This window comes from Anomaloglossus baeobatrachus, chromosome 4 (assembly GCF_048569485.1).
Source record: "Anomaloglossus baeobatrachus isolate aAnoBae1 chromosome 4, aAnoBae1.hap1, whole genome shotgun sequence".
Lineage (NCBI taxonomy): Eukaryota > Metazoa > Chordata > Amphibia > Anura > Aromobatidae > Anomaloglossus > Anomaloglossus baeobatrachus.
The window spans coordinates 76,067,914-76,088,812 of NC_134356.1; the positions used below are offsets into that span (position 1 = coordinate 76,067,914).

At 42.5% G+C, this 20,899-nt stretch overlaps 2 protein-coding genes across 7 annotated transcripts in view; both read right to left on the bottom strand.

The window, feature by feature from the left end:
- Window positions 1–20,899, bottom strand: part of LOC142303207 (protocadherin gamma-B1-like) — a 184,571-nt gene that overhangs the window by 40,386 nt on the left and 123,286 nt on the right. The window lies entirely within an intron of this gene.
- LOC142300906 (protocadherin gamma-B1-like) lies at window positions 103–20,659 on the bottom strand. The gene is made up of 5 exons (XM_075341916.1): window positions 20,199–20,659; window positions 6,941–9,034; window positions 4,200–4,283; window positions 3,431–3,538; window positions 103–123 (listed from the first exon to the last, which is right to left on the bottom strand). The coding sequence occupies exons 1-5, from the start codon at window positions 20,511–20,513 to the stop codon at window positions 103–105; spliced, it is 2,622 nt and encodes an 873-aa protein (XP_075198031.1). The 5' UTR covers window positions 20,514–20,659.

The following is a 20,899-nucleotide window of genomic DNA, read 5'->3' on the forward strand; positions in this document are numbered from 1 at the left end:
ATACCTTCACAAAAAAGGAGGATATGCAGAAGTAAAAGCAAATGCAAAGCACACAAGTGTTGCAATTACAGAATATGTATGTATCTTTAACTTGCTAAAAGGTTAGAGCGCTGCTGTAGAAACCTAGAATAAAATAATAAATTGATATGTTTAATATTCCTTAGCACTAAATAAAATTCACAGTTTAAGAAGATGAAATATTATGGTAATGGAAATATTTTACAGAAATATTATAGAAATATCTCTATACAAAAGTAATATATAGCGTTCCTGACCATGATCTAGAGTCGAGTATGCTAAAAATGTTTAGATGAAAAATGAGAAAAAGAGTCTCAAGGAAGGAGAAATAAAGTTCGCAACCAGCCAAAAAGTGTAAAGGTAGGTGCTATAACTTCTCATAGACAAGGCAATTAATCATTTTTGTTTCTTCCTCCCCTTTAGAGATGACAGAATCTAAGGTTTAGGTTCATAAACCAACTTCCCAAAAAATAAGTTCAGATTCGAAGGTTGAGTGGGTTATGAGTGCAAACGACTCAAGTGAGCAGCGCTGTGCTTGGGTTTAAGTGACACTCAACCCTATGCAAGCTGTGTGCAGTGGATGAATGGCTCACATTTGGGGTAAAATCAGCATGATCAGATGTAGTGTGCACACATATAGAACAAAAATTGAAAAACCCACCCCTGGAAGTGTTCTGCTTATAGCTGGCAGCATGTGGCAGAGACACAAACTGCCCAATTACTGACTTCCACTGAGGTTTGGTTAAAGTTGGAATCACAAACCAAGCCTTATCTAAGGATTGAATGTACCCTGTGAACCGAATCTCCAAAGATTCGCTCATCTCTACTCCCTGTATTCCATGAGTCAAAACCTTTTTTTTTACCTATCAATGTAACCAAGTGAGGTCTTGCTTTTTGAGGTACAAGTTGTACTTTTTATTCACACCATCCATTTTATCAAATTATGTAATGGTCCTGGACAGGAGGTAATAAATTTCACATTTGGTGACGAAATATAAAAAAGTGAAATTCTGCAATTGTTTACCAGATTTTTTATGTACAGCATTCATTTTATGGTAAAAGTGACCTGGCAAAATGATTGAGGCGATATCAAACATGCATAGTTTTAGTTAAGTAAAGAAAAAAATTCTTAAATTTGTAAATAAAAAAAAAAAATTGCCTGTATCATCACTTTCCAAGGGCCATAACGTTTTAATTTTGGAATATGAAGCTGTATTAACCCCTTCACGACCAGCCATTTTTGCGGTTTCTGTTTGTTTTTTTTTGCCACCCCTATTTCAGGAGTCGGAACGTTTTTTTTTCTGTCAATATAGGCATGTGAGGGCTAGTTTTTTGTGGTTATGCTTTTAAATGAAATCATTAGTTTTACCATATAGTGTACTGGAAAACGGCAACAAAAATCCAAATGTGGAAAAATTGCAAAAGAAGTGCAATTGCACAATTGTGTTTGAGATATTTTATTCACCGTGTTCACTATGTGGTAAGACTGATGTGTTGGTGTGATGCCTCAGGTCGGTGTGAGTTTGTAAACTCCAAACATGAATAGATTTACTTTTATCTAAGGGTTTAAAAAAATCAGGAGTTTGTCCGAAAAAAGTGGCGTACATTTTGCGGCATTTTCCGCAACCCATGGCGTTCTCATTTTTCGAGATCAATGGCTCAGTGACAGCTAATTTTTTGCGCCTCGAGCTGACGTTTTTAACGGCACCATTTCTGTGCAGATGCTAGATTTTGATCACCTTTTATTGCATTTTGCGCAAAATTTGTGGTGACCACAAAATGTAATTTGGCATTTGAAATTTTTTGCCGCTAAGCTGTTTACCGTTCAGATTAATTGATTTTATATTGATAGATTGGGCATTTCTGAATGCGGCGATACCAAATGTGTGTATTTTTTAAAAAATTTTAACCCTTTAATTTTCAATGGGGCGAAAGAGGCTTGATTTGAACTTTTAGGTTTTTTATTGTTTTAATTTTTCAAAACTTTTTTTTATTTTACTAGGTCCCCTAGGGGACTATAATTATCAGTAGTCTGATCACTCTTCCATATCTGCTGATCACAGCTATACAGCTGTGAACACCAGATACGCTCATCTCCTACCTCACACATCTCTCAGCTGTGTGAAACAGTAAGTGAGTCATGTGAGCTACAGGAGTCATCACAGGACCCTATGCTACCATGACATCCATCGGATCCATGTGACTATGTCATGTGACTTCCGGTGTTGGGCGGTGAGTAAACGTAAACCGCGACTGCTGTTATAATGCTGCTGTGACAGTTTCACAGCAGCATTTAAACGGTTAACAGGTACGGGCGGATCTGCTCGTACCTGGTAGGCACACATGTCAGCTGTACAAATCAGCTGATATGTGCGCGGATCCCCTCCGGTTGACCACTAGGACAACATTTTACGGCCAATGGTCGTTAAGGGGTTAATACATGTTTTTTGCAGCCTGAGTTGATGTTTTTATTAACATAATTTTGGGGTATATACAATGTTTTGTTGCCTGTTATTATATTTTTTTCTGTTTTTGCAAAGGGAAAAAAAATTGAAATTCTGACACTTTGACTTATTTTTCTTGTTATGCTGTTTAGTGATTCAACTAATATATATTTTGATGGATCGCACTTTTATGAATTCAGCAATACCAAATATGTGTGTTTTTTTAAATTTCTTAATTGTTAATGTCATAGAAGGGGGGTTGATTTGAGCATTTTTTTTTTACTTTTCCCTGCATTTGTTAGTTTCCTTAGGGTACTTGAACCTGTGATCATAGCAATATTTTATATAGCAGAAATCACAGTCTCCTATGAATGCCAGCCATGGGCATTTTTGACAGGAGTACATAAATGACAAACATAGGGGTCTTTAACTGACCCTTCTCTGTAATGGCGACGCATGTTCAACCCGTGACCATGTTGCCGGCTTGCTGATGAGGGAGTTAGAACTCTGTGCTTCCCTGTCACAGATTGACAGCAGAATTTAACAGGTTAACAGCAGCGGGTGGACCTCTGCTCCATTCATGGATATTAGAGGCAGATGGTGGCTGATTAAGTCATATAATTAGGAATGATAGATTCTGTCATACTGTGTATTTTGATGCAGTAAGCTGTAGGAAAAAAAAGCACAATCTGGGTTTTATCTGAGAAAGATGATTAAAAAAATGTTAGAAATGCTCACCTTGGCAGATTATGTGAGTCACAACCAAATGGAAATGACCAAAATGACGGCTTCATTAGCCCCACAATTGTAACAGCAAACACCAGAAGAAGAAGAATGGGTATGATTGCCACGCTGACATAGTCAGAGAAACATCCAGGAGTAGGTCAATAGTGATTTATTTCTACGCATTTCAGAGAGAACCCTCTCTTTCCTCAGGAAAATCCTATATCAATATGTAGCAATCATACCCATTCTTCTCCTGGTCTTATACTGTTTATTTTGGTAGAACCTCTGAGAAACGGGAGATACATGGTACCTAGCTGCATTGCCAATGTCCTCATGAAGATGCCTCTACACTGTAGAGAAGGCAGAAAGCTAGAAAGGAACACACAAATTGGTCACTTTTAGTTTTGCCCCTGATAAGTCACAAAGATCTGAAGCCATTGATCTTTGAATGTATAATTCATATTGTTTATGGGCAATGTAAGGACTGCAGACCTAAACAGCACAAGGCAGGCTGCCTTCTCTGCTGTAAAGCTTAAACAATATAGAAACAAGGCCATAATACTGCATAAATGACACCGGGGGACCACTAAGTAGTGGCCCCCGAGTGGGTATATTCTTCAATGGACATTATATAAAAAAGGAGAACGAGAAGAACAAAAACTACATTAAACAATATAGAAACAAGGCCATAATACTGCATAACTGACTGCTGTTAAGGTGCAGGCGATAGACATTGGCTACTAAAATATTTCTATATTAGGTAAACACCATGTGAGGAGGGGATTACATCTAATTAATTTATTTATATATTTAAGTTTACTCATATAGTGCAATTTAATTTTACAGTGCTTTACACAAATTATCAACAGTGTCCCCCTTCGGGTTCACAATCTAAATTACCTATCAGTACGTCTTTGGATGAAGGTAAATAATCCTGACAGCCTCAGTAATGTTGAAAACACTAATGTCTAGCTATCTCTCTTATTCTATTTTACTCTCTAAATTACTTACTGTACATGGATTATTGCATTTATATGAGGAGCTTACTTTGTTGATAATTACATAATTTAAAAATAGAATATTTCTTACAGAATTCTTAAGAAAATAAAGAAAAATCATGTTACGGTACATAGGTAGTATACTGTAAATTTGTAATGTCATTAAAAAAAAATGAAGCAAGTGACAGATGGAGCTCATAGATTTGATTGGTTACAACAAGACTTATCATCTTTTTCATTTAGATGGAAACAGGTAAAAATAATTTATTCATTTTTTCTACCTTATATTTTTATATTGGAAACAGATATTTGCAATGTTGTTTATATGATTGATTAGACCATGGTCTGTCAAATTGTTTTTATCAATTTTTTAAATTTGGTTAAGCGAGTAGTGATAAAGATCTTTAAAGAAATCATTTTCATCTTGTTTTAGAAAACAAAAAGTTTTATACCCAAAAAGGGAAAGTCTGTAGAGAGGGACGTAATTACTTCTATCAATGTAGTTGGAGGAGATATCGGTCCAAAACAGTTTTCAATTTGAATTAACGATTATTTTTGCAATAGATTAGGTTTGTTAAATACAATACTAAGTTAATAGATGCATAATAGCATGTATATTGTGTCTTACTTGCCGCTTTAGTATGGTCAATCGTAGAGATGAGTGGATCGATTGGAGGCTTGAGTTTGATTCAAATTTCCTAAAATTTACAGTTTCACATGAATGAAGCAGCTGAGAGCAGGTTAACATGAATTAAAAAAAAAAAAAAGAAAAGTTGGAAATCCAGCGCCTGCATAATAAATTTTAGAATTTTCTTGTAAAATTATAAAGCCATAATAATACTATACTAGGGCATCCACAGACCAAAGAAACGTCAATGCATTTCAAGCAGAAAAAGCTTCTTTCTTTGCCCTGTACATGCCCTAACATATTTTTATTATGGTTTTTTTAATTTTACAATAAAATTCTAGATTTTATTATGCTGGTGCTGGATTTCTAACTTTTCTTTTTGCTGTTTACTTGTGAGCCGAATCAGGTTGTTGGAGCACCACATCCCTTATTATCCTTCCGGTGAGCTGTGTTTTCCTTTTTCTATGATCAATTTACAATGTGGCATGTTCAGCTATAGTATTAAGTTCTGATCACTTAGTGATTTGTATCCAATCAATAGAACATATAAGCCCCTATTCATCAAGACCAGTGATATTCACATTGTTTGTTCACATTGTATCGATGAGGGAGAAGGTTAGAATGAGACACTCCTAGAATAAATTAGTACCATCTGATAAGTGGCACCTTCATGCTCTTCACCACAAATATTATTGCAGTTAGAGACTAAAGTAAGATCACTGGTATAAGATACCATAGTTTGTCATTGCATAGAAGAGCTGTGGCGTCGCACCCCTTTGGCCCCATCTCACCACAGCGCCGCCCAATTTTGGCGAAGCTGAGAAAAACTGGTATGAAAATTCCAAACGTTGCAAAAATTTTGTGCAACTCTACATTGCTGAAAAACATTGTGACTTTTCAAAGAGATTTATATCAGTATTCCTGTGTATTCACATTGATGAAGTGGAGCCATAGTATTTATTAATGTTTTTAAGAAACATGTTATTAAAATATTACTCAAACATATTTAATAACCTCTAGATGTTCTCCAATAAAAAGACAAGAAAGAAAAATATTGTAAACCATTTCTGTAATTTGGAAGACTTAACAAATACACATGTTTAGCCTATAAATTTTTTTTACACAATGATAGTTGTGACTTTAGCAACAAAACAATTGCTTACAGAAATAAAAAATGAAATAAAATATCTCATATAAGTAAATGGTGAAAAACCCTATCTAAATATAATCTTCACAAAAAGACATCTGTTAAAATAATGAGACATAAAAATCAACTTTGCTAATGCCTAATACTAAAAATTTGGAGTCTTGTCATCTCAGGAATAATTTAGTATGTTAGACCCTGAAATCAATGGAGGATTCTAAGATACTCTGTAAGGACCATCCTAGTCTGCTAATCTGTATAATTTCTAATTGTGGTTAAACAACAATGAAAGGATGGGTGAGCTTCCAATTGGAAGTAGTTGGGTAACACTGACAGTGGCCCAACACCACCCATTTAATTCACACAGAAAAAATAGACTTTAAGGTATATACATGTTGAACTAGGACTTCCAGCTGTCATGAGGACAAGGAGGGTTCTGTGCAAGCATACAGGAGCTCATAGTGTGTGCCATGAGCTTCAATGCACATGGTCATAATCTTGCAGGGCGTCGTTGAAGCCAGAAGTCCTGACTCAGTGGGAGAGGCCAGCAAGTGTAGATCAGGAACAAACAATGCGGTGAAAATTGGACAAGTGGCAGTCAGTAGCAGATATGCCAGACAAGTGGTCAATTATGGTTCATAAAAATGAATCAGCATGAAAAAGAAATACAAAAGATACACTTTTTATCAAAAGTGGATTTTTGTGAAATTTAGGTAGAATTCAATTCCACTCAAATGCATTCACTCATCTCTCTTTCTCACCCATCATGTAAATAGATACTTCAAAGTTTTGGAGTTTTTGTAGCTCCACTTCAGATCAGGGTGGTTGCATACATAAAATGTCCTATTATACCCTGCAGACACTATCAAGCCCTAGGGTAATTAATGACATCTGCCCTAACAAGGGCAGTCCACAGCAAACTCTTCATATACAAACCACTTAATGCGTTTTCTACTTAGCATATAAAGGAATAAACTGTTACCTGGTCTGTGCTTAGATCAAGTGGAGTCCCTTGTTCTGTATTTTCAGCATCAATCAGATTTTCCACAGGAACATTTCCACTAGGATTCATGTAAGTAAAGTCACCATCAGCAGGATCTAGTTCCACACACATATTATATGAGTATGGTAAAGGTAACGATCCATCACTATACATGGAGAATGTCCTGGGATCAATTGGAGGATACAGATTTGTAGCAAGAGAAGAGAAGGCTGGTAATGGTTTTGGCTGCTTACATTTAGATATTATTGCCACCATCACAGTTATTATAAAGAGGAATGAAATAAGTGCAAGTCCAACCACCAAGTATAATTGTAAGTTGCTTTGAGTTTCTTCATCTTTCAGTTTGTTGCTGAGCTTAGGAACAACCTGCTGAAAGTCATCTGCAATAATAAGACTTAAGGTGGCTGTTGCAGAGAGAATGGGATGTCCATTGTCTTTCACCATCACTACGACCTTGTAATTCAATAAGTCCTTTTCGTTAAAGATACGTGATGTTCTGATCTCCCCTGTGCGCTCACTTATCACAAAGTTATTTTGCTCTGACACATGAATAAAGTGGTAAGAGAGCCAGGAATTATGCCCAGAGTCTGCATCTACAGCTATCACTTTAGTAATTAAAGAGCCAGGCTCAGAAACAAAAGGCACCATCTCAAACACAACTGGCCCACTAGTATCTGGTGATGGGTATAAGACCTTTGGAGCATTATCATTCTGGTCCACTATGTGGATTAATAATGTAACATTGCTGCTCAGAGAGGGGGATCCATTGTCTGAGGCTGTGACTTCTATTATAAACTCCTTGCTCTGTTCATAATCAAATGATCTTTGTGCATAAAGAATTCCAGTCTCTACATTGATGGAGAGATAAGATGTCATTGATGAAGTTTCTGTAATGGTGCTGGAAATTGAGTAAATTATTTTAGCATTATCTTCAGTGTCAGGATCTGAGGCTTGTATACTGAATATTGAAGCTCCTGGTAGATTGTTCTCTGGAACATAAGCCACATAAGAAGACTTAGTAAATATAGGTGGGTTGTCATTGACATCTGAGATATTTAATCTGAGAACCCGTATACTGGAAAGAGGTGGAGATCCTCTATCTGTAGCTATAATGGTAATATTATAACTCGCTGTTCTTTCTCTGTCAATAGTACTTTGTAAAGTAAGTCTATAGTAAGTGTCTGATGACAATAAATTAAAGGGAACATCTTCAAGAATGTGGCAGTCAACATCTGCATTATCTCCAGAGTCTTGATCATGAATCTCAATCAGAGCGATCATTGTTCCAGGTGTTGAGTTCTCAGGAATCTGAGAAGATAATGAGGTGATGGATATCTCAGGAGCATTGTCATTTACATCTATGACGTCCACCAGAACCTTACAATGAGCTACAAGGCCTCCTCCATCCATGGCTTGTACAGTCAATTCATAATTTTTTGTTACTTCAAAATCTAAGTTTTTATTGATCTTGATTTCACCAGTATTTGGATTTATACTAAACGTTCCTGTATCATGGATGTTTCCAGAGCTTTTTCTGAAATAATATGCAATTTGTGCATTAACTCCTTCATCATTATCTGTTGCATTTAAAATGATCACTGTAGAATTAACTGGGATGTCTTCTTTTAATTTGACTTTATACATATCCTGATTAAATATAGGGGCATTGTCATTGGCATCTATAGCAATTATATTTAATAACGTTGTACCAGACCTGATAGGATTTCCTCCATCCAAGGCTGTTAGTATTATTTTGTGAAAATTTTGTTTTTCTCGATCTAATGGTTTCTCTAAGACAAGTTCTGGAAATTTACTTCCATCTGATCTGATATTCTCAGTGAGTGTAAAATACTGATTATCACTGAGCTTGTATGTCTGCACTGAATTACTACCAATATCTGGATCTTCTGCACTTTCTAAAGCAAATCTTGCTCCTGGTGATGTAAATTCAATTATTTCCAAAGTAATTGTATTATGGTAGAACTGTGGAGAATTATCATTTATATCCTGAATTTCAACTTTGATCTTAAAATTACTAAAAGGATTTTCAACCACAGCATCAAAGGTTAAGAATAGAGATGAGCGAACCGGTCCCGGTTCGGCTCGAGGCGGTTCGCCGAACGGGGGGTCTGGCTCGAGTTCGGCTCGTCGAACGTTCGACGAACCGAACTCGAGCCCATAGGAAACAATGGCAGGCAATCACAAACACAGTAAAACACCTAGAAAACACCCTCAAAGGTGTCCAAAAGGTGACAAACAACTCACAACACAACACAAACACATGGGAAAGTGACAAGGACATGTACTCATGCGAAAACAAAACAGCTGGACAAGGAAAAAGAGGAGGACACACAGATATAGGCATGGCACGCCCTTCTAAAGTCATGTAAAACACCGCAAGGTGACTCCAAGCGGAGTCTCCCTTTTTTCCAAAAATTGGGCCCCACACACCCACCCCTTCAGTGGCAGCAGTTGTGCCCCAGTTGTACACTTCACAGCTAGATTTGCATCAAGCACATTCAAAAATACGCCATTCTTATCCGTCCCCAGGATGACACCGGGGTAGGTAGCAAAGTCTTTCCTGATCCCAGCTCTGTTCATCTTGGCTTCTTTTAAAAACACAGCAAGCAAGGGTTACTCCAAGCGGAGTCTCCCTTTTTTCCAAAAATTGGGCCCCACACACACCCACCCCTTCAGTGGCAGCAGTTGTGCCCCAGTTGTACACTTCACAGCTAGATTTGCATCAAGCACATTCAAAAATACGCTATTCTTAACCGTCCCCAGGATGACACCGGGGTAGGTAGCAAAGTCTTTCCTGATCCCAGCTCTGTTCATCTTGGCTTCTTTTAAAAACACAGCAAGCAAGGGTTACTCCAAGCGGAGTCTCCCTTTTTTCCAAAAATTGGGCCACACAGACACCCACCCCATCAGTGGCAGCACTTGGGCCCTAGTTGCAAACAGGATGTTTTGATTTGCATCAAGCACATTCAAAAATACGCTATTCTTAGCCGTCCACAGGATGACACCGGGGTAGGTAGCAAAGTCTTTCCTGATCCCAGCTCTGTTCATCTTGGCTTCTTTTAAAAACACAGCAAGCAAGGGTTACTCCAAGCGGAGTCTCCCTTTTTTCCAAAAATTGGGCCACACAGACACCCACCCCATCAGTGGCAGCACTTGGGCCCTAGTTGCAAACAGGATGTTTTGATTTGCATCAAGCACATTCAAAAATACGCTATTCTTAGCCGTCCACAGGATGACACCGGGGTAGGTAGCAAAGTCTTTCCTGATCCCAGCTCTGTTCATCTTGGCTTCTTTTAAAAACACAGCAAGCAAGGGTTACTCCAAGCGGAGTCTCCCTTTTTTCCAAAAATTGGGCCACACAGACACCCACCCCATCAGTGGCAGCACTTGGGCCCTAGTTGCAAACAGGATGTTTTGATTTGCATCAAGCACATTCAAAAATACGCTATTCTTAGCCGTCCCCAGGATGACACTGGGGTAGGTAGCAAAGTCTTTGCTGACCCATGACTTGTTCATCTTGGCTTCTTTTAAAAACAATGTAAGCAAGGGTTACTCCAAGCGGAGTCTCCCTTTTTTCCAAAAATTGGGCCACACAGACACCCACCCCATCAGTGGCAGCACTTGGGCCCTAGTTGCAAACAGGATGTTTTGATTTGCATCAAGCACATTCAAAAATACGCTATTCTTAGCCGTCCCCAGGATGACACCGGGGTAGGTAGCAAAGTCTTTGCTGACCCATGACTTGTTCATCTTGGCTTCTTTTAAAAACAATGTAAGCAAGGGTTACTCCAAGCGGAGTCTCCCTTTTTTCCAAAAATTGGGCCACACAGACACCCACCCCATCAGTGGCAGCACTTGGGCCCTAGTTGCAAACAGGATGTTTTGATTTGCATCAAGCACATTCAAAAATACGCTATTCTTAGCCGTCCCCAGGATGACACCGGGGTAGGTAGCAAAGTCTTTCCTGATCCCAGCTCTGTTCATCTTGGCTTCTTTTAAAAACACAGCAAGCAAGGGTTACTCCAAGCGGAGTCTCCCTTTTTTCCAAAAATTGGGCCACACAGACACCCACCCCATCAGTGGCAGCACTTGGGCCCTAGTTGCAAACAGGATGTTTTGATTTGCATCAAGCACATTCAAAAATACGCTATTCTTAGCCGTCCACAGGATGACACCGGGGTAGGTAGCAAAGTCTTTCCTGATCCCAGCTCTGTTCATCTTGGCTTCTTTTAAAAACACAGCAAGCAAGGGTTACTCCAAGCGGAGTCTCCCTTTTTTCCAAAAATTGGGCCACACAGACACCCACCCCATCAGTGGCAGCACTTGGGCCCTAGTTGCAAACAGGATGTTTTGATTTGCATCAAGCACATTCAAAAATACGCTATTCTTAGCCGTCCCCAGGATGACACTGGGGTAGGTAGCAAAGTCTTTGCTGACCCATGACTTGTTCATCTTGGCTTCTTTTAAAAACAATGTAAGCAAGGGTTACTCCAAGCGGAGTCTCCCCTTTTTTCCAAAAATTGGGCCCCACACACACCCACCCATTCAGTGGCAGCAGTTGTGCCCCAGTTGTACACTTCACAGCTAGATTTGCATCAAGCACATTCAAAAATACGCCATTCTTATCCGTCCCCAGGATGACACCGGGGTAGGTAGCAAAGTCTTTCCTGATCCCAGCTCTGTTCATCTTGGCTTCTTTTAAAAACACAGCAAGCAAGGGTTACTCCAAGCGGAGTCTCCCTTTTTTTCCAAAAATTGGGCCCCACACACCCACCCATTCAGTGGCAGCAGTTGTGCCCCAGTTGTACACTTCACAGCTAGATTTGCATCAAGCACATTCCAAAATACGCCATTCTTATCCGTCCCCAGTATGACACCGGGGTAGGTAGATAAAGTCTTTCCTGATCCCAGCTCTGTTCATCTTGGCTTCTTTTAAAAACACAGCAAGCAAGGGTTACTCCAAGCGGAGTCTCCCTTTTTTTCCCAAAATTGGGCCCCACACACCCACCCATTCAGTGGCAGCAGTTGTGCCCCAGTTGGACACTTCACAGCTAGATTTGCATCAAGCACATTCCAAAATACGCCATTCTTATCCGTCCCCAGGATGACACCGGGGTAGGTAGCAAAGTCTTTCCTGATCCCAGCTCTGTTCATCTTGGCTTCTTTTAAAAACAATGTAAGCAAGGGTTACTCCAAGCAGAGTCTCCCTTTTTTTCCAAAAATTGGGCCACACAGACACCCACCCCATCAGTGGCAGCACTTGGGCCCTAGTTGCAAACAGGATGTTTTGATTTGCATCAAGCACATTCAAAAATACGCTATTCTTAGCCGTCCCCAGGATGACACTGGGGTAGGTAGCAAAGTCTTTGCTGACCCATGACTTGTTCATCTTGGCTTCTTTTAAAAACAATGTAAGCAAGGGTTACTCCAAGCGGAGTCTCCCCTTTTTTCCAAAAATTGGGCCCCACACACACCCACCCATTCAGTGGCAGCAGTTGTGCCCCAGTTGTACACTTCACAGCTAGATTTGCATCAAGCACATTCCAAAATACGCCATTCTTATCCGTCCCCAGTATGACACCGGGGTAGGTAGATAAAGTCTTTCCTGATCCCAGCTCTGTTCATCTTGGCTTCTTTTAAAAACACAGCAAGCAAGGGTTACTCCAAGCGGAGTCTCCCTTTTTTTCCCAAAATTGGGCCCCACACACCCACCCATTCAGTGGCAGCAGTTGTGCCCCAGTTGTACACTTCACAGCTAGATTTGCATCAAGCACATTCCAAAATACGCCATTCTTATCCGTCCCCAGGATGACACCGGGGTAGGTAGCAAAGTCTTTCCTGATCCCAGCTCTGTTCATCTTGGCTTCTTTGAAAAACACAGCAAGCAAGGGTTACTCCAAGCGGAGTCTCCCTTTTTTTCCAAAAATTGGGCCCCACACACCCACCCATTCAGTGGCAGCAGTTGTGCCCCAGTTGTACACTTCACAGCTAGATTTGCATCAAGCACATTCCAAAATACGCCATTCTTATCCGTCCCCAGTATGACACCGGGGTAGGTAGATAAAGTCTTTCCTGATCCCAGCTCTGTTCATCTTGGCTTCTTTTAAAAACACAGCAAGCAAGGGTTACTCCAAGCGGAGTCTCCCTTTTTTTCCCAAAATTGGGCCCCACACACCCACCCATTCAGTGGCAGCAGTTGTGCCCCAGTTGTACACTTCACAGCTAGATTTGCATCAAGCACATTCCAAAATACGCCATTCTTATCCGTCCCCAGGATGACACCGGGGTAGGTAGCAAAGTCTTTCCTGATCCCAGCTCTGTTCATCTTGGCTTCTTTTAAAAACAATGTAAGCAAGGGTTACTCCAAGCGGAGTCTCCCTTTTTTTCCAAAAATTGGGCCACACAGACACCCACCCCATCAGTGGCAGCACTTGGGCCCTAGTTGCAAACAGGATGTTTTGATTTGCATCAAGCACATTCAAAAATACGCTATTCTTAGCCGTCCCCAGGATGACACTGGGGTAGGTAGCAAAGTCTTTGCTGACCCATGACTTGTTCATCTTGGCTTCTTTTAAAAACAATGTAAGCAAGGGTTACTCCAAGCGGAGTCTCCCCTTTTTTCCAAAAATTGGGCCCCACACACACCCACCCATTCAGTGGCAGCAGTTGTGCCCCAGTTGTACACTTCACAGCTAGATTTGCATCAAGCACATTCAAAAATACGCCATTCTTATCCGTCCCCAGGATGACACCGGGGTAGGTAGCAAAGTCTTTCCTGATCCCAGCTCTGTTCATCTTGGCTTCTTTTAAAAACACAGCAAGCAAGGGTTACTCCAAGCGGAGTCTCCCTTTTTTCCAAAAATTGGGCCACACAGACACCCACCCCATCAGTGGCAGCACTTGGGCCCTAGTTGCAAACAGGATGTTTTGATTTGCATCAAGCACATTCAAAAATACGCTATTCTTAGCCGTCCCCAGGATGACACCGGGGTAGGTAGCAAAGTCTTTGCTGACCCATGACTTGTTCATCTTGGCTTCTTTTAAAAACAATGTAAGCAAGGGTTACTCCAAGCGGAGTCTCCCTTTTTTCCAAAAATTGGGCCACACAGACACCCACCCCATCAGTGGCAGCACTTGGGCCCTAGTTGCAAACAGGATGTTTTGATTTGCATCAAGCACATTCAAAAATACGCTATTCTTAGCCGTCCCCAGGATGACACCGGGGTAGGTAGCAAAGTCTTTCCTGATCCCAGCTCTGTTCATCTTGGCTTCTTTTAAAAACACAGCAAGCAAGGGTTACTCCAAGCGGAGTCTCCCTTTTTTCCAAAAATTGGGCCACACAGACACCCACCCCATCAGTGGCAGCACTTGGGCCCTAGTTGCAAACAGGATGTTTTGATTTGCATCAAGCACATTCCAAATCCACAAGCATTTACTCTCCCCAGGATGACACAGGGGTAGTAAATTCCTTCTGGATCCATGACTTGTTCATTTTGATGAACGTCAGTCTGTCCACATTGTCACTGGACAGACGCGTGCGCTTATCTGTCAGCACACACCCAGCAGCACTGAATACACGTTCAGAGACAACGCTGGCAGCTGGACACGACAAAATCTCCAAGGCGTAAGTTGCGAGCTCTGGCCATTTTTGTAGGTTTGAAGCCCAAAAGGAGCAAGGCTCCAGTTGCACAGTCATGGCATCGATGTTCATTTGGAGATACTCCTGTATCATCCTCTCCAGCCGTTGACTATGTGTCAGACTTGTTGTCTCTGGTGGCCTTGCAAAAGAGGGTCTAAAAAAATTATGAAAAGATTCCATAAAATTGCTGTTACCGGCACCAGAAAAGGTCCTACTGGTACGGGTAGACTGTTGAAGATGACGAGACCGTCCCATGTTTGTCAAGTTACAACTGGGAGATTCACTCCCTGCACCTGCACGGTTGTTTGGTGGAAAAGCCGAGCTAAGATCTAGTAACAGCTTCTGCTGATACTCCTGCATACGTGCGTCCCTTTCTATGGCTGGAATTATGTCACAAAATTTGGACTTGTACCGGGGATCTAATAGTGTGGCAATCCAGTAGTCATCATCACTTCTAATTTTGACAATACGACTGTCATGTTGGAGGTAGTGCAACAAAAAGGCACTCATGTGTCTTGCGCAGCCATGCGGACCAAGTCCATGCTGTGTTTGTGGCATAGAGGTGCTACCCGTTCTTTCTTCCTCTGACATCTGACCCCAACCTCTTTCAACTGAAATTTGACCAAGGTCTCCCTCATCCGCTGAGTCTTCCATGTCCATGGACAGTTCGTCCTCCATTTCTTCATGTTCTCCTGCACCTTGCTCAACATTTCGCCTGCTACTATGCGCCCTTGTCGATCCCTGTCCCCCATGGTCCCATGCCTGCTGCGTTGGTGATGATGAACGTCTGGACCTTCGTGATGTTGTTGTCCCTTGCGCATATGAATCCTCCTGTAGTTCCTCCCCTTCATGTTGTCCCACCCCCTGACTCCGAATAGTGTTTAGCGTGTGCTCCAGCATGTAAATGACTGGAATCGTCATGCTGATAATGGCATTGTCAGAGCTAAACATATTCGTCGCCATGTCGAAACTGTGCAGAAGGGTGCATAGGTCCTTGATCTGAGACCACTCCATCAGGGTGATCTGCCCCACCTCTGCATCTCGTTGGCCCAGGCTATACGTCATGACGTATTGCACCAGGGCTCTGCGGTGCTGCCACAGTCGCTGTAACATGTGGAGAGTTGAATTCCAGCGTGTCGCCACATCGCATTTCAGGCGATGAACCGGCAGGCCGAAAGACTTCTGGAGCGATGCAAGTCGCTCTGCTGCGGCGCTTGAACGGCGGAAGTGAGCTGACAGTTTTCGTGCCCTGTTCAGAAGGCCATCTAGGCCGGGATAGTGTGTTAAAAATTGCTGCACGACAAGGTTCAACACGTGAGCCATACAAGGTACGTGTGTCACCTTGCCCAGGCGAAGTGCCGCACCCAGGTTTGCAGCATTGTCGCACACGGCCTTACCAGGCTGCAGTTTGAGTGGAGACAACCATTTATTAAACTCGGACCGCAAAGCTGACCACAACTCCTCAGCTGTGTGACTCTTATTACCAAGACATGTCAAGCTAAAGACCGCCTGATGCCGTTGCGCTCTGCTGCCAGCATAGTAATGAGGGGTGCGTGATTCCTTCTGCGCAGTGAGAACGCTGGTGGCCTGACCAGGCAGGCTTGGGGCGGAGGTGGAGGACCCAGATGAGGTGGAGGATGCAGAAGCAGTGGCGGAACTTGGACAGACAGAGGATTGACACACAAGTCGTGGGGACGGCAAGACTTGTGCAGCAGACCCTTCACCATCTATCACCATAGTTACCCAGTGCCCAGTCAGCGACATGTAACGTCCCTGTCCATGCTTACTGGTCCAAGTATCGGTGGTGAAATGCACCCGTTCACACACAGAGTTTCTCAAGGAAGCGGTGATGTTGTGTGCGACATGCTGGTGTAGCGCGGGCACACCTTTCTTAGAGAAGTAGTGGCGACTAGGCATCTGGTACTGGGGCACAGCGACAGACATAAGGTCTCTAAAATCCTGTGTGTCCACTAGGCGGAAAGGCAGCATTTCGGTAGCCAACAGCTTACAGAGGGATAGAGTCAACCTCTTAGCTTTGTCATGGGTCGGAGGAAGTGGCCTTTTATTTGACCACATCTGAGGGACAGAGATCTGGCTGCTGTGTGTAGACGGTGTTGAGTAGGGTGTCCCTGGAAAAATGCAGGTTTGTGAGGAAAGTGCAGGCGGAGACATGATGTTGCCTTCATCCAACGTTGGTGCTATCGATGTCTGAGAGAGCTGTACACACTCACTTGTTTCCCCTTCCAAACCAACTGACGACCTTACAAGCAAACTGCCTGTTGCGGTTACAGTGGTGGAAGTTTTGCGTGGAAAAACAGGTGTGGCAGCTGTCCCCACAGTCCTAGAAGATGAAGAGCGCGCGGATGCAGTGGAAGGGGCGGGCGGTGGATGGTTCGCTCCGCTAGGCCGCATTGCAGCACGGTGAGCTTCCCACCGGGACTTATGATATTTATTCATGTGACGATTCATGGAAGAAGTTGTCAAACTGCTGAGCTTTTGACCTCTACTAAGAGAATCATGACAAATGTTACATATCACATGAGTTGGGCGATCTTTTTCGATGTGAAAAAAGGACCAGGCTAGGCAAGGCTTAGAGGCCATGCGACCTGTTGATCCACCCCGAATAATGCTCATAGGCAGAGTGGTGGCTGAGGATGCAGTTGTAGACGTGCTACCAGTGCTCCGACTCTGTCCAGGAAGGCGCAAGGTAACTTCGTCGTCGGTTGCATCCTCCTCCACCGCCTCTGTTGACCTCCTCGAGTGCCTGACTGGGGGTTGACAGTAGGTGGGATCTAGAACGTCATCATCAATTGTTGTGTTTGCACTCCCCTCCCCCTCAGACCGAGCCTCTTCTTGCCCTGACGGAATATTTAAGTTGTCATCCCAATCGGGTATCTGCGTCTCATCTTCATCAGTATGTTCCTCATTGTCTATAACCACAGGTGTTACAGTTTGTGACAAAGGGTCAACATTATGCTCAGAAACTTGGTCCTCACGGCCTGAATCTGAGTCACAAAGGTTCTGGGCATCACTGCAGACCATTTCCTGTTCTGTACTCACTGTAGCTTGGGAGCAGACCTCTGATTCCCAGGCTATAGTGTGACTGAACAGCTCTGCAGACTCAGCCATCTCAGTTCCACCATACTGTGCAGGGCTGATGGAGACTTCAGAGCTGGGAGAAATCAAGTGTGATTGGGATGACAACTCAGAGGACTGGTGTTTTTTGGATGCGGTACTTGAAGTGGCTGAGAGGGCACTTGTTGGACCACTTGAGATCCATTCAAGCATTTTCCTTTTTTGCCCATCATCTACCTTTCTTCCTGTTGTTCGTGTCCGTAAAAAAGGGAGCACATCGGATTGTCCACGGTAAGTAGTAGACATCTTACTTTTGCTGGTAGATGGTCTATCTTCAGCAGATGATAATGGAGCTTTGCCACCTTCCCCACGGACAAAACCTTTTTTGCCTTTTCCACCACGCCTCTTCCCCTTTCCACCAGCATCTGTCATTTTGCCACTCATGTTGATTGCGACAAGATTGTGGACTGAAAATGTGGTAGTAAAATATGAGAGGTGGTGAAGATTGCAGTGGTGGTCTAGCTTTATTAACAGCAGAATAATAAAGAATAAATATCCCTGACAATGCAACTTAGTTATAATTAGTTGGAGTGTGCAACGCAGGCAGACGTGCTGCAAATGTCTTTGCACTAGTGGGACTATAGCAAAGTCCAATAGCCACGTATAGGATGCCACTAGGTACACTGAGTGTTTGCTAGTATAATGGCTTGGTTAGAATGAGTTGTAGTGTGCAACGCAGGCAGACGCGCTCTGCAAATGTCTTTGCACTAGTGGGACTATAGCAAAGTCCAATAGCCACGTATAGGATGCCACTAGGTACACTGAGTGTTTGCTAGTATAATGGCTTGGTTAGAATGAGTTGTAGTGTGCAACGCAGGCAGACGCGCTCTGCAAATGTCTTTGCACTAGTGGGACTATAGCAAAGTCCAATAGCCACGTATAGGATGCCACTAGGTACACTGAGTGTTTGCTAGTATAATGGCTTGGTTAGAATGAGTTGTAGTGTGCAACGCAGGCAGACGCGCTCTGCAAATGTCTTTGCACTAGTGGGACTATAGCAAAGTCCAATAGCCACGTATAGGATGCCACTAGGTACACTGAGTGTTTGCTAGTATAATGGCTTGGTTAGAATGAGTTGTAGTGTGCAACGCAGGCAGACGCGCTCTGCAAATGTCTTTGCACTAGTGGGACTATAGCAAAGTCCAATAGCCACGTATAGGATGCCACTAGGTACACTGAGTGTTTGCTAGTATAATGGCTTGGTTAGAATGAGTTGTAGTGTGCAACGCAGGCAGACGCGCTCTGCAAATGTCTTTGCACTAGTGGGACTATAGCAAAGTCCAATAGCCACGTATAGGATGCCACTAGGTACACTGAGTGTTTGCTAGTATAATGGCTTGGTTAGAATGAGTTGTAGTGTGCAACGCAGGCAGACGCGCTCTGCAAATGTCTTTGCACTAGTGGGACTATAGCAAAGTCCAATAGCCACGTATAGGATGCCACTAGGTACACTGAGTGTTTGCTAGTATAATGGCTTGGTTAGAATGAGTTGTAGTGTGCAACGCAGGCAGACGCGCTCTGCAAATGTCTTTGCACTAGTGGGACTATAGCAAAGTCCAATAGCCACGTATAGGATGCCACTAGGTACACTGAGTGTTTGCTAGTATAATGGCTTAGTTATCAGTTGGAGTGTGCAGAGGACAAGAGGGTACAGTGGCAGGATTGTGGTGCTCTGGGTAGAGGAATGGAAGACTGCCTTTCTATTCCCTCCTAATGGTGAAATGCAGGTAGGAAATCCCTGACCTGGGCTACACAGACGCTGTTGCTGTTTGCAGGACCTGTCACCTATGGCTCTCTGACCCTGCCGGTTGGAGCCCTTAAAAGGACTGCTATAAAGTGCTCTCCCTAAGCTGTCTAACGCTGTGTATGCAGCGCATACAGCTGTATCGGCTATAGGACTCAGGAAGACGGAGCTGCGACAGTGATGTCTGACACCAAAGACGCAGAAGGCAGATAATGGCGTCCGTGAAGAAAATGTCCGGTTTTATAATGCAGGGACATGTGACATGCAGATCCTATCACACATGCCGTTGCTTCTCTGGCTCAAAGTCCACTTAGCTGTGTGTGTGTCTGGGATTGGCTGACATGCTGGCCCGCCCCACAAGACGCGCGCGCTTAGGGAAGGAAGACAAGAAAAAAAAAAAAAAAAAATGGCGATCGCCATTATAGAAACAGCAGTGATCTGAAGGCGCTGTTCACGCACACTATACACTGAAATGTGATAATAGTTTGATTCACAGAGTGACTTACACTATTACAGCAGAAACCAAGCTATGATTTAGCTGTTTTTTGGCTGCTAGAACCGTTCTCGAACGTTTCTAGAACTACCGAGCTTTTGCAAAAAGCTCGAGTTCTAGTTCGATCTAGAACATGCCCCAAAATCACTCGAGCCGCGAACTGGAGAACCACGAACCACGAACCGCGCTCAACTCTAGTTAAGAAACATAAAATCTCTGTACCACACAATGTCTCTCTGTCTATCCTGTCCTTTATATACAGGTTTCCACTGTTAGGATTTACATAGAAATATTTCTCTGCAGCTCTAGATACAATCCTCAGTTTTCTAGATGAGAGCTGCTTATCATCTAATCCAAGATCATCTGCAATATTTGCTATAACAGAGTCTTTCCTCATTTCTTCTACAATGGAATAATGAATCTGTCCAGAGACTGAGTAACAAAGATAAGAAAATAAGACATATATTACTTGCCATCGGATTCCGGTGCAGCCCTGTATAAGAAAATCCATCCTGTCCATCCTCAGGGATAAATTTTCTAATTATATCCAGAAATGTTTTATCATCCAATGCAAATGTTAAATAGAACAATATTCCTGATATCTGAAATTGTGTTATCAAATTGTATCCCTTTTCTCTGCTTCCACAAGAAGCCAGAAAATGTCTGTGGTTCTTTGTTCAGATCAGCAATGTATGTGACAAAGGAAAACACCAGTGGATTTTCAGTTCTGCATTTTTCTACTTTGTGGTTAAACAGCGGCGCTCAGAGGTGAAAATACAGAATTGCAGTATTGATAAAGTATACACTTTAAATCTTCAAATTATTTAGTTTTTATTGCAGTTTATATTCTAAAACCAGAAGGCAGTGAACACTTTTCTAGTTTTTGGAATTTTATTCTTAAACTGT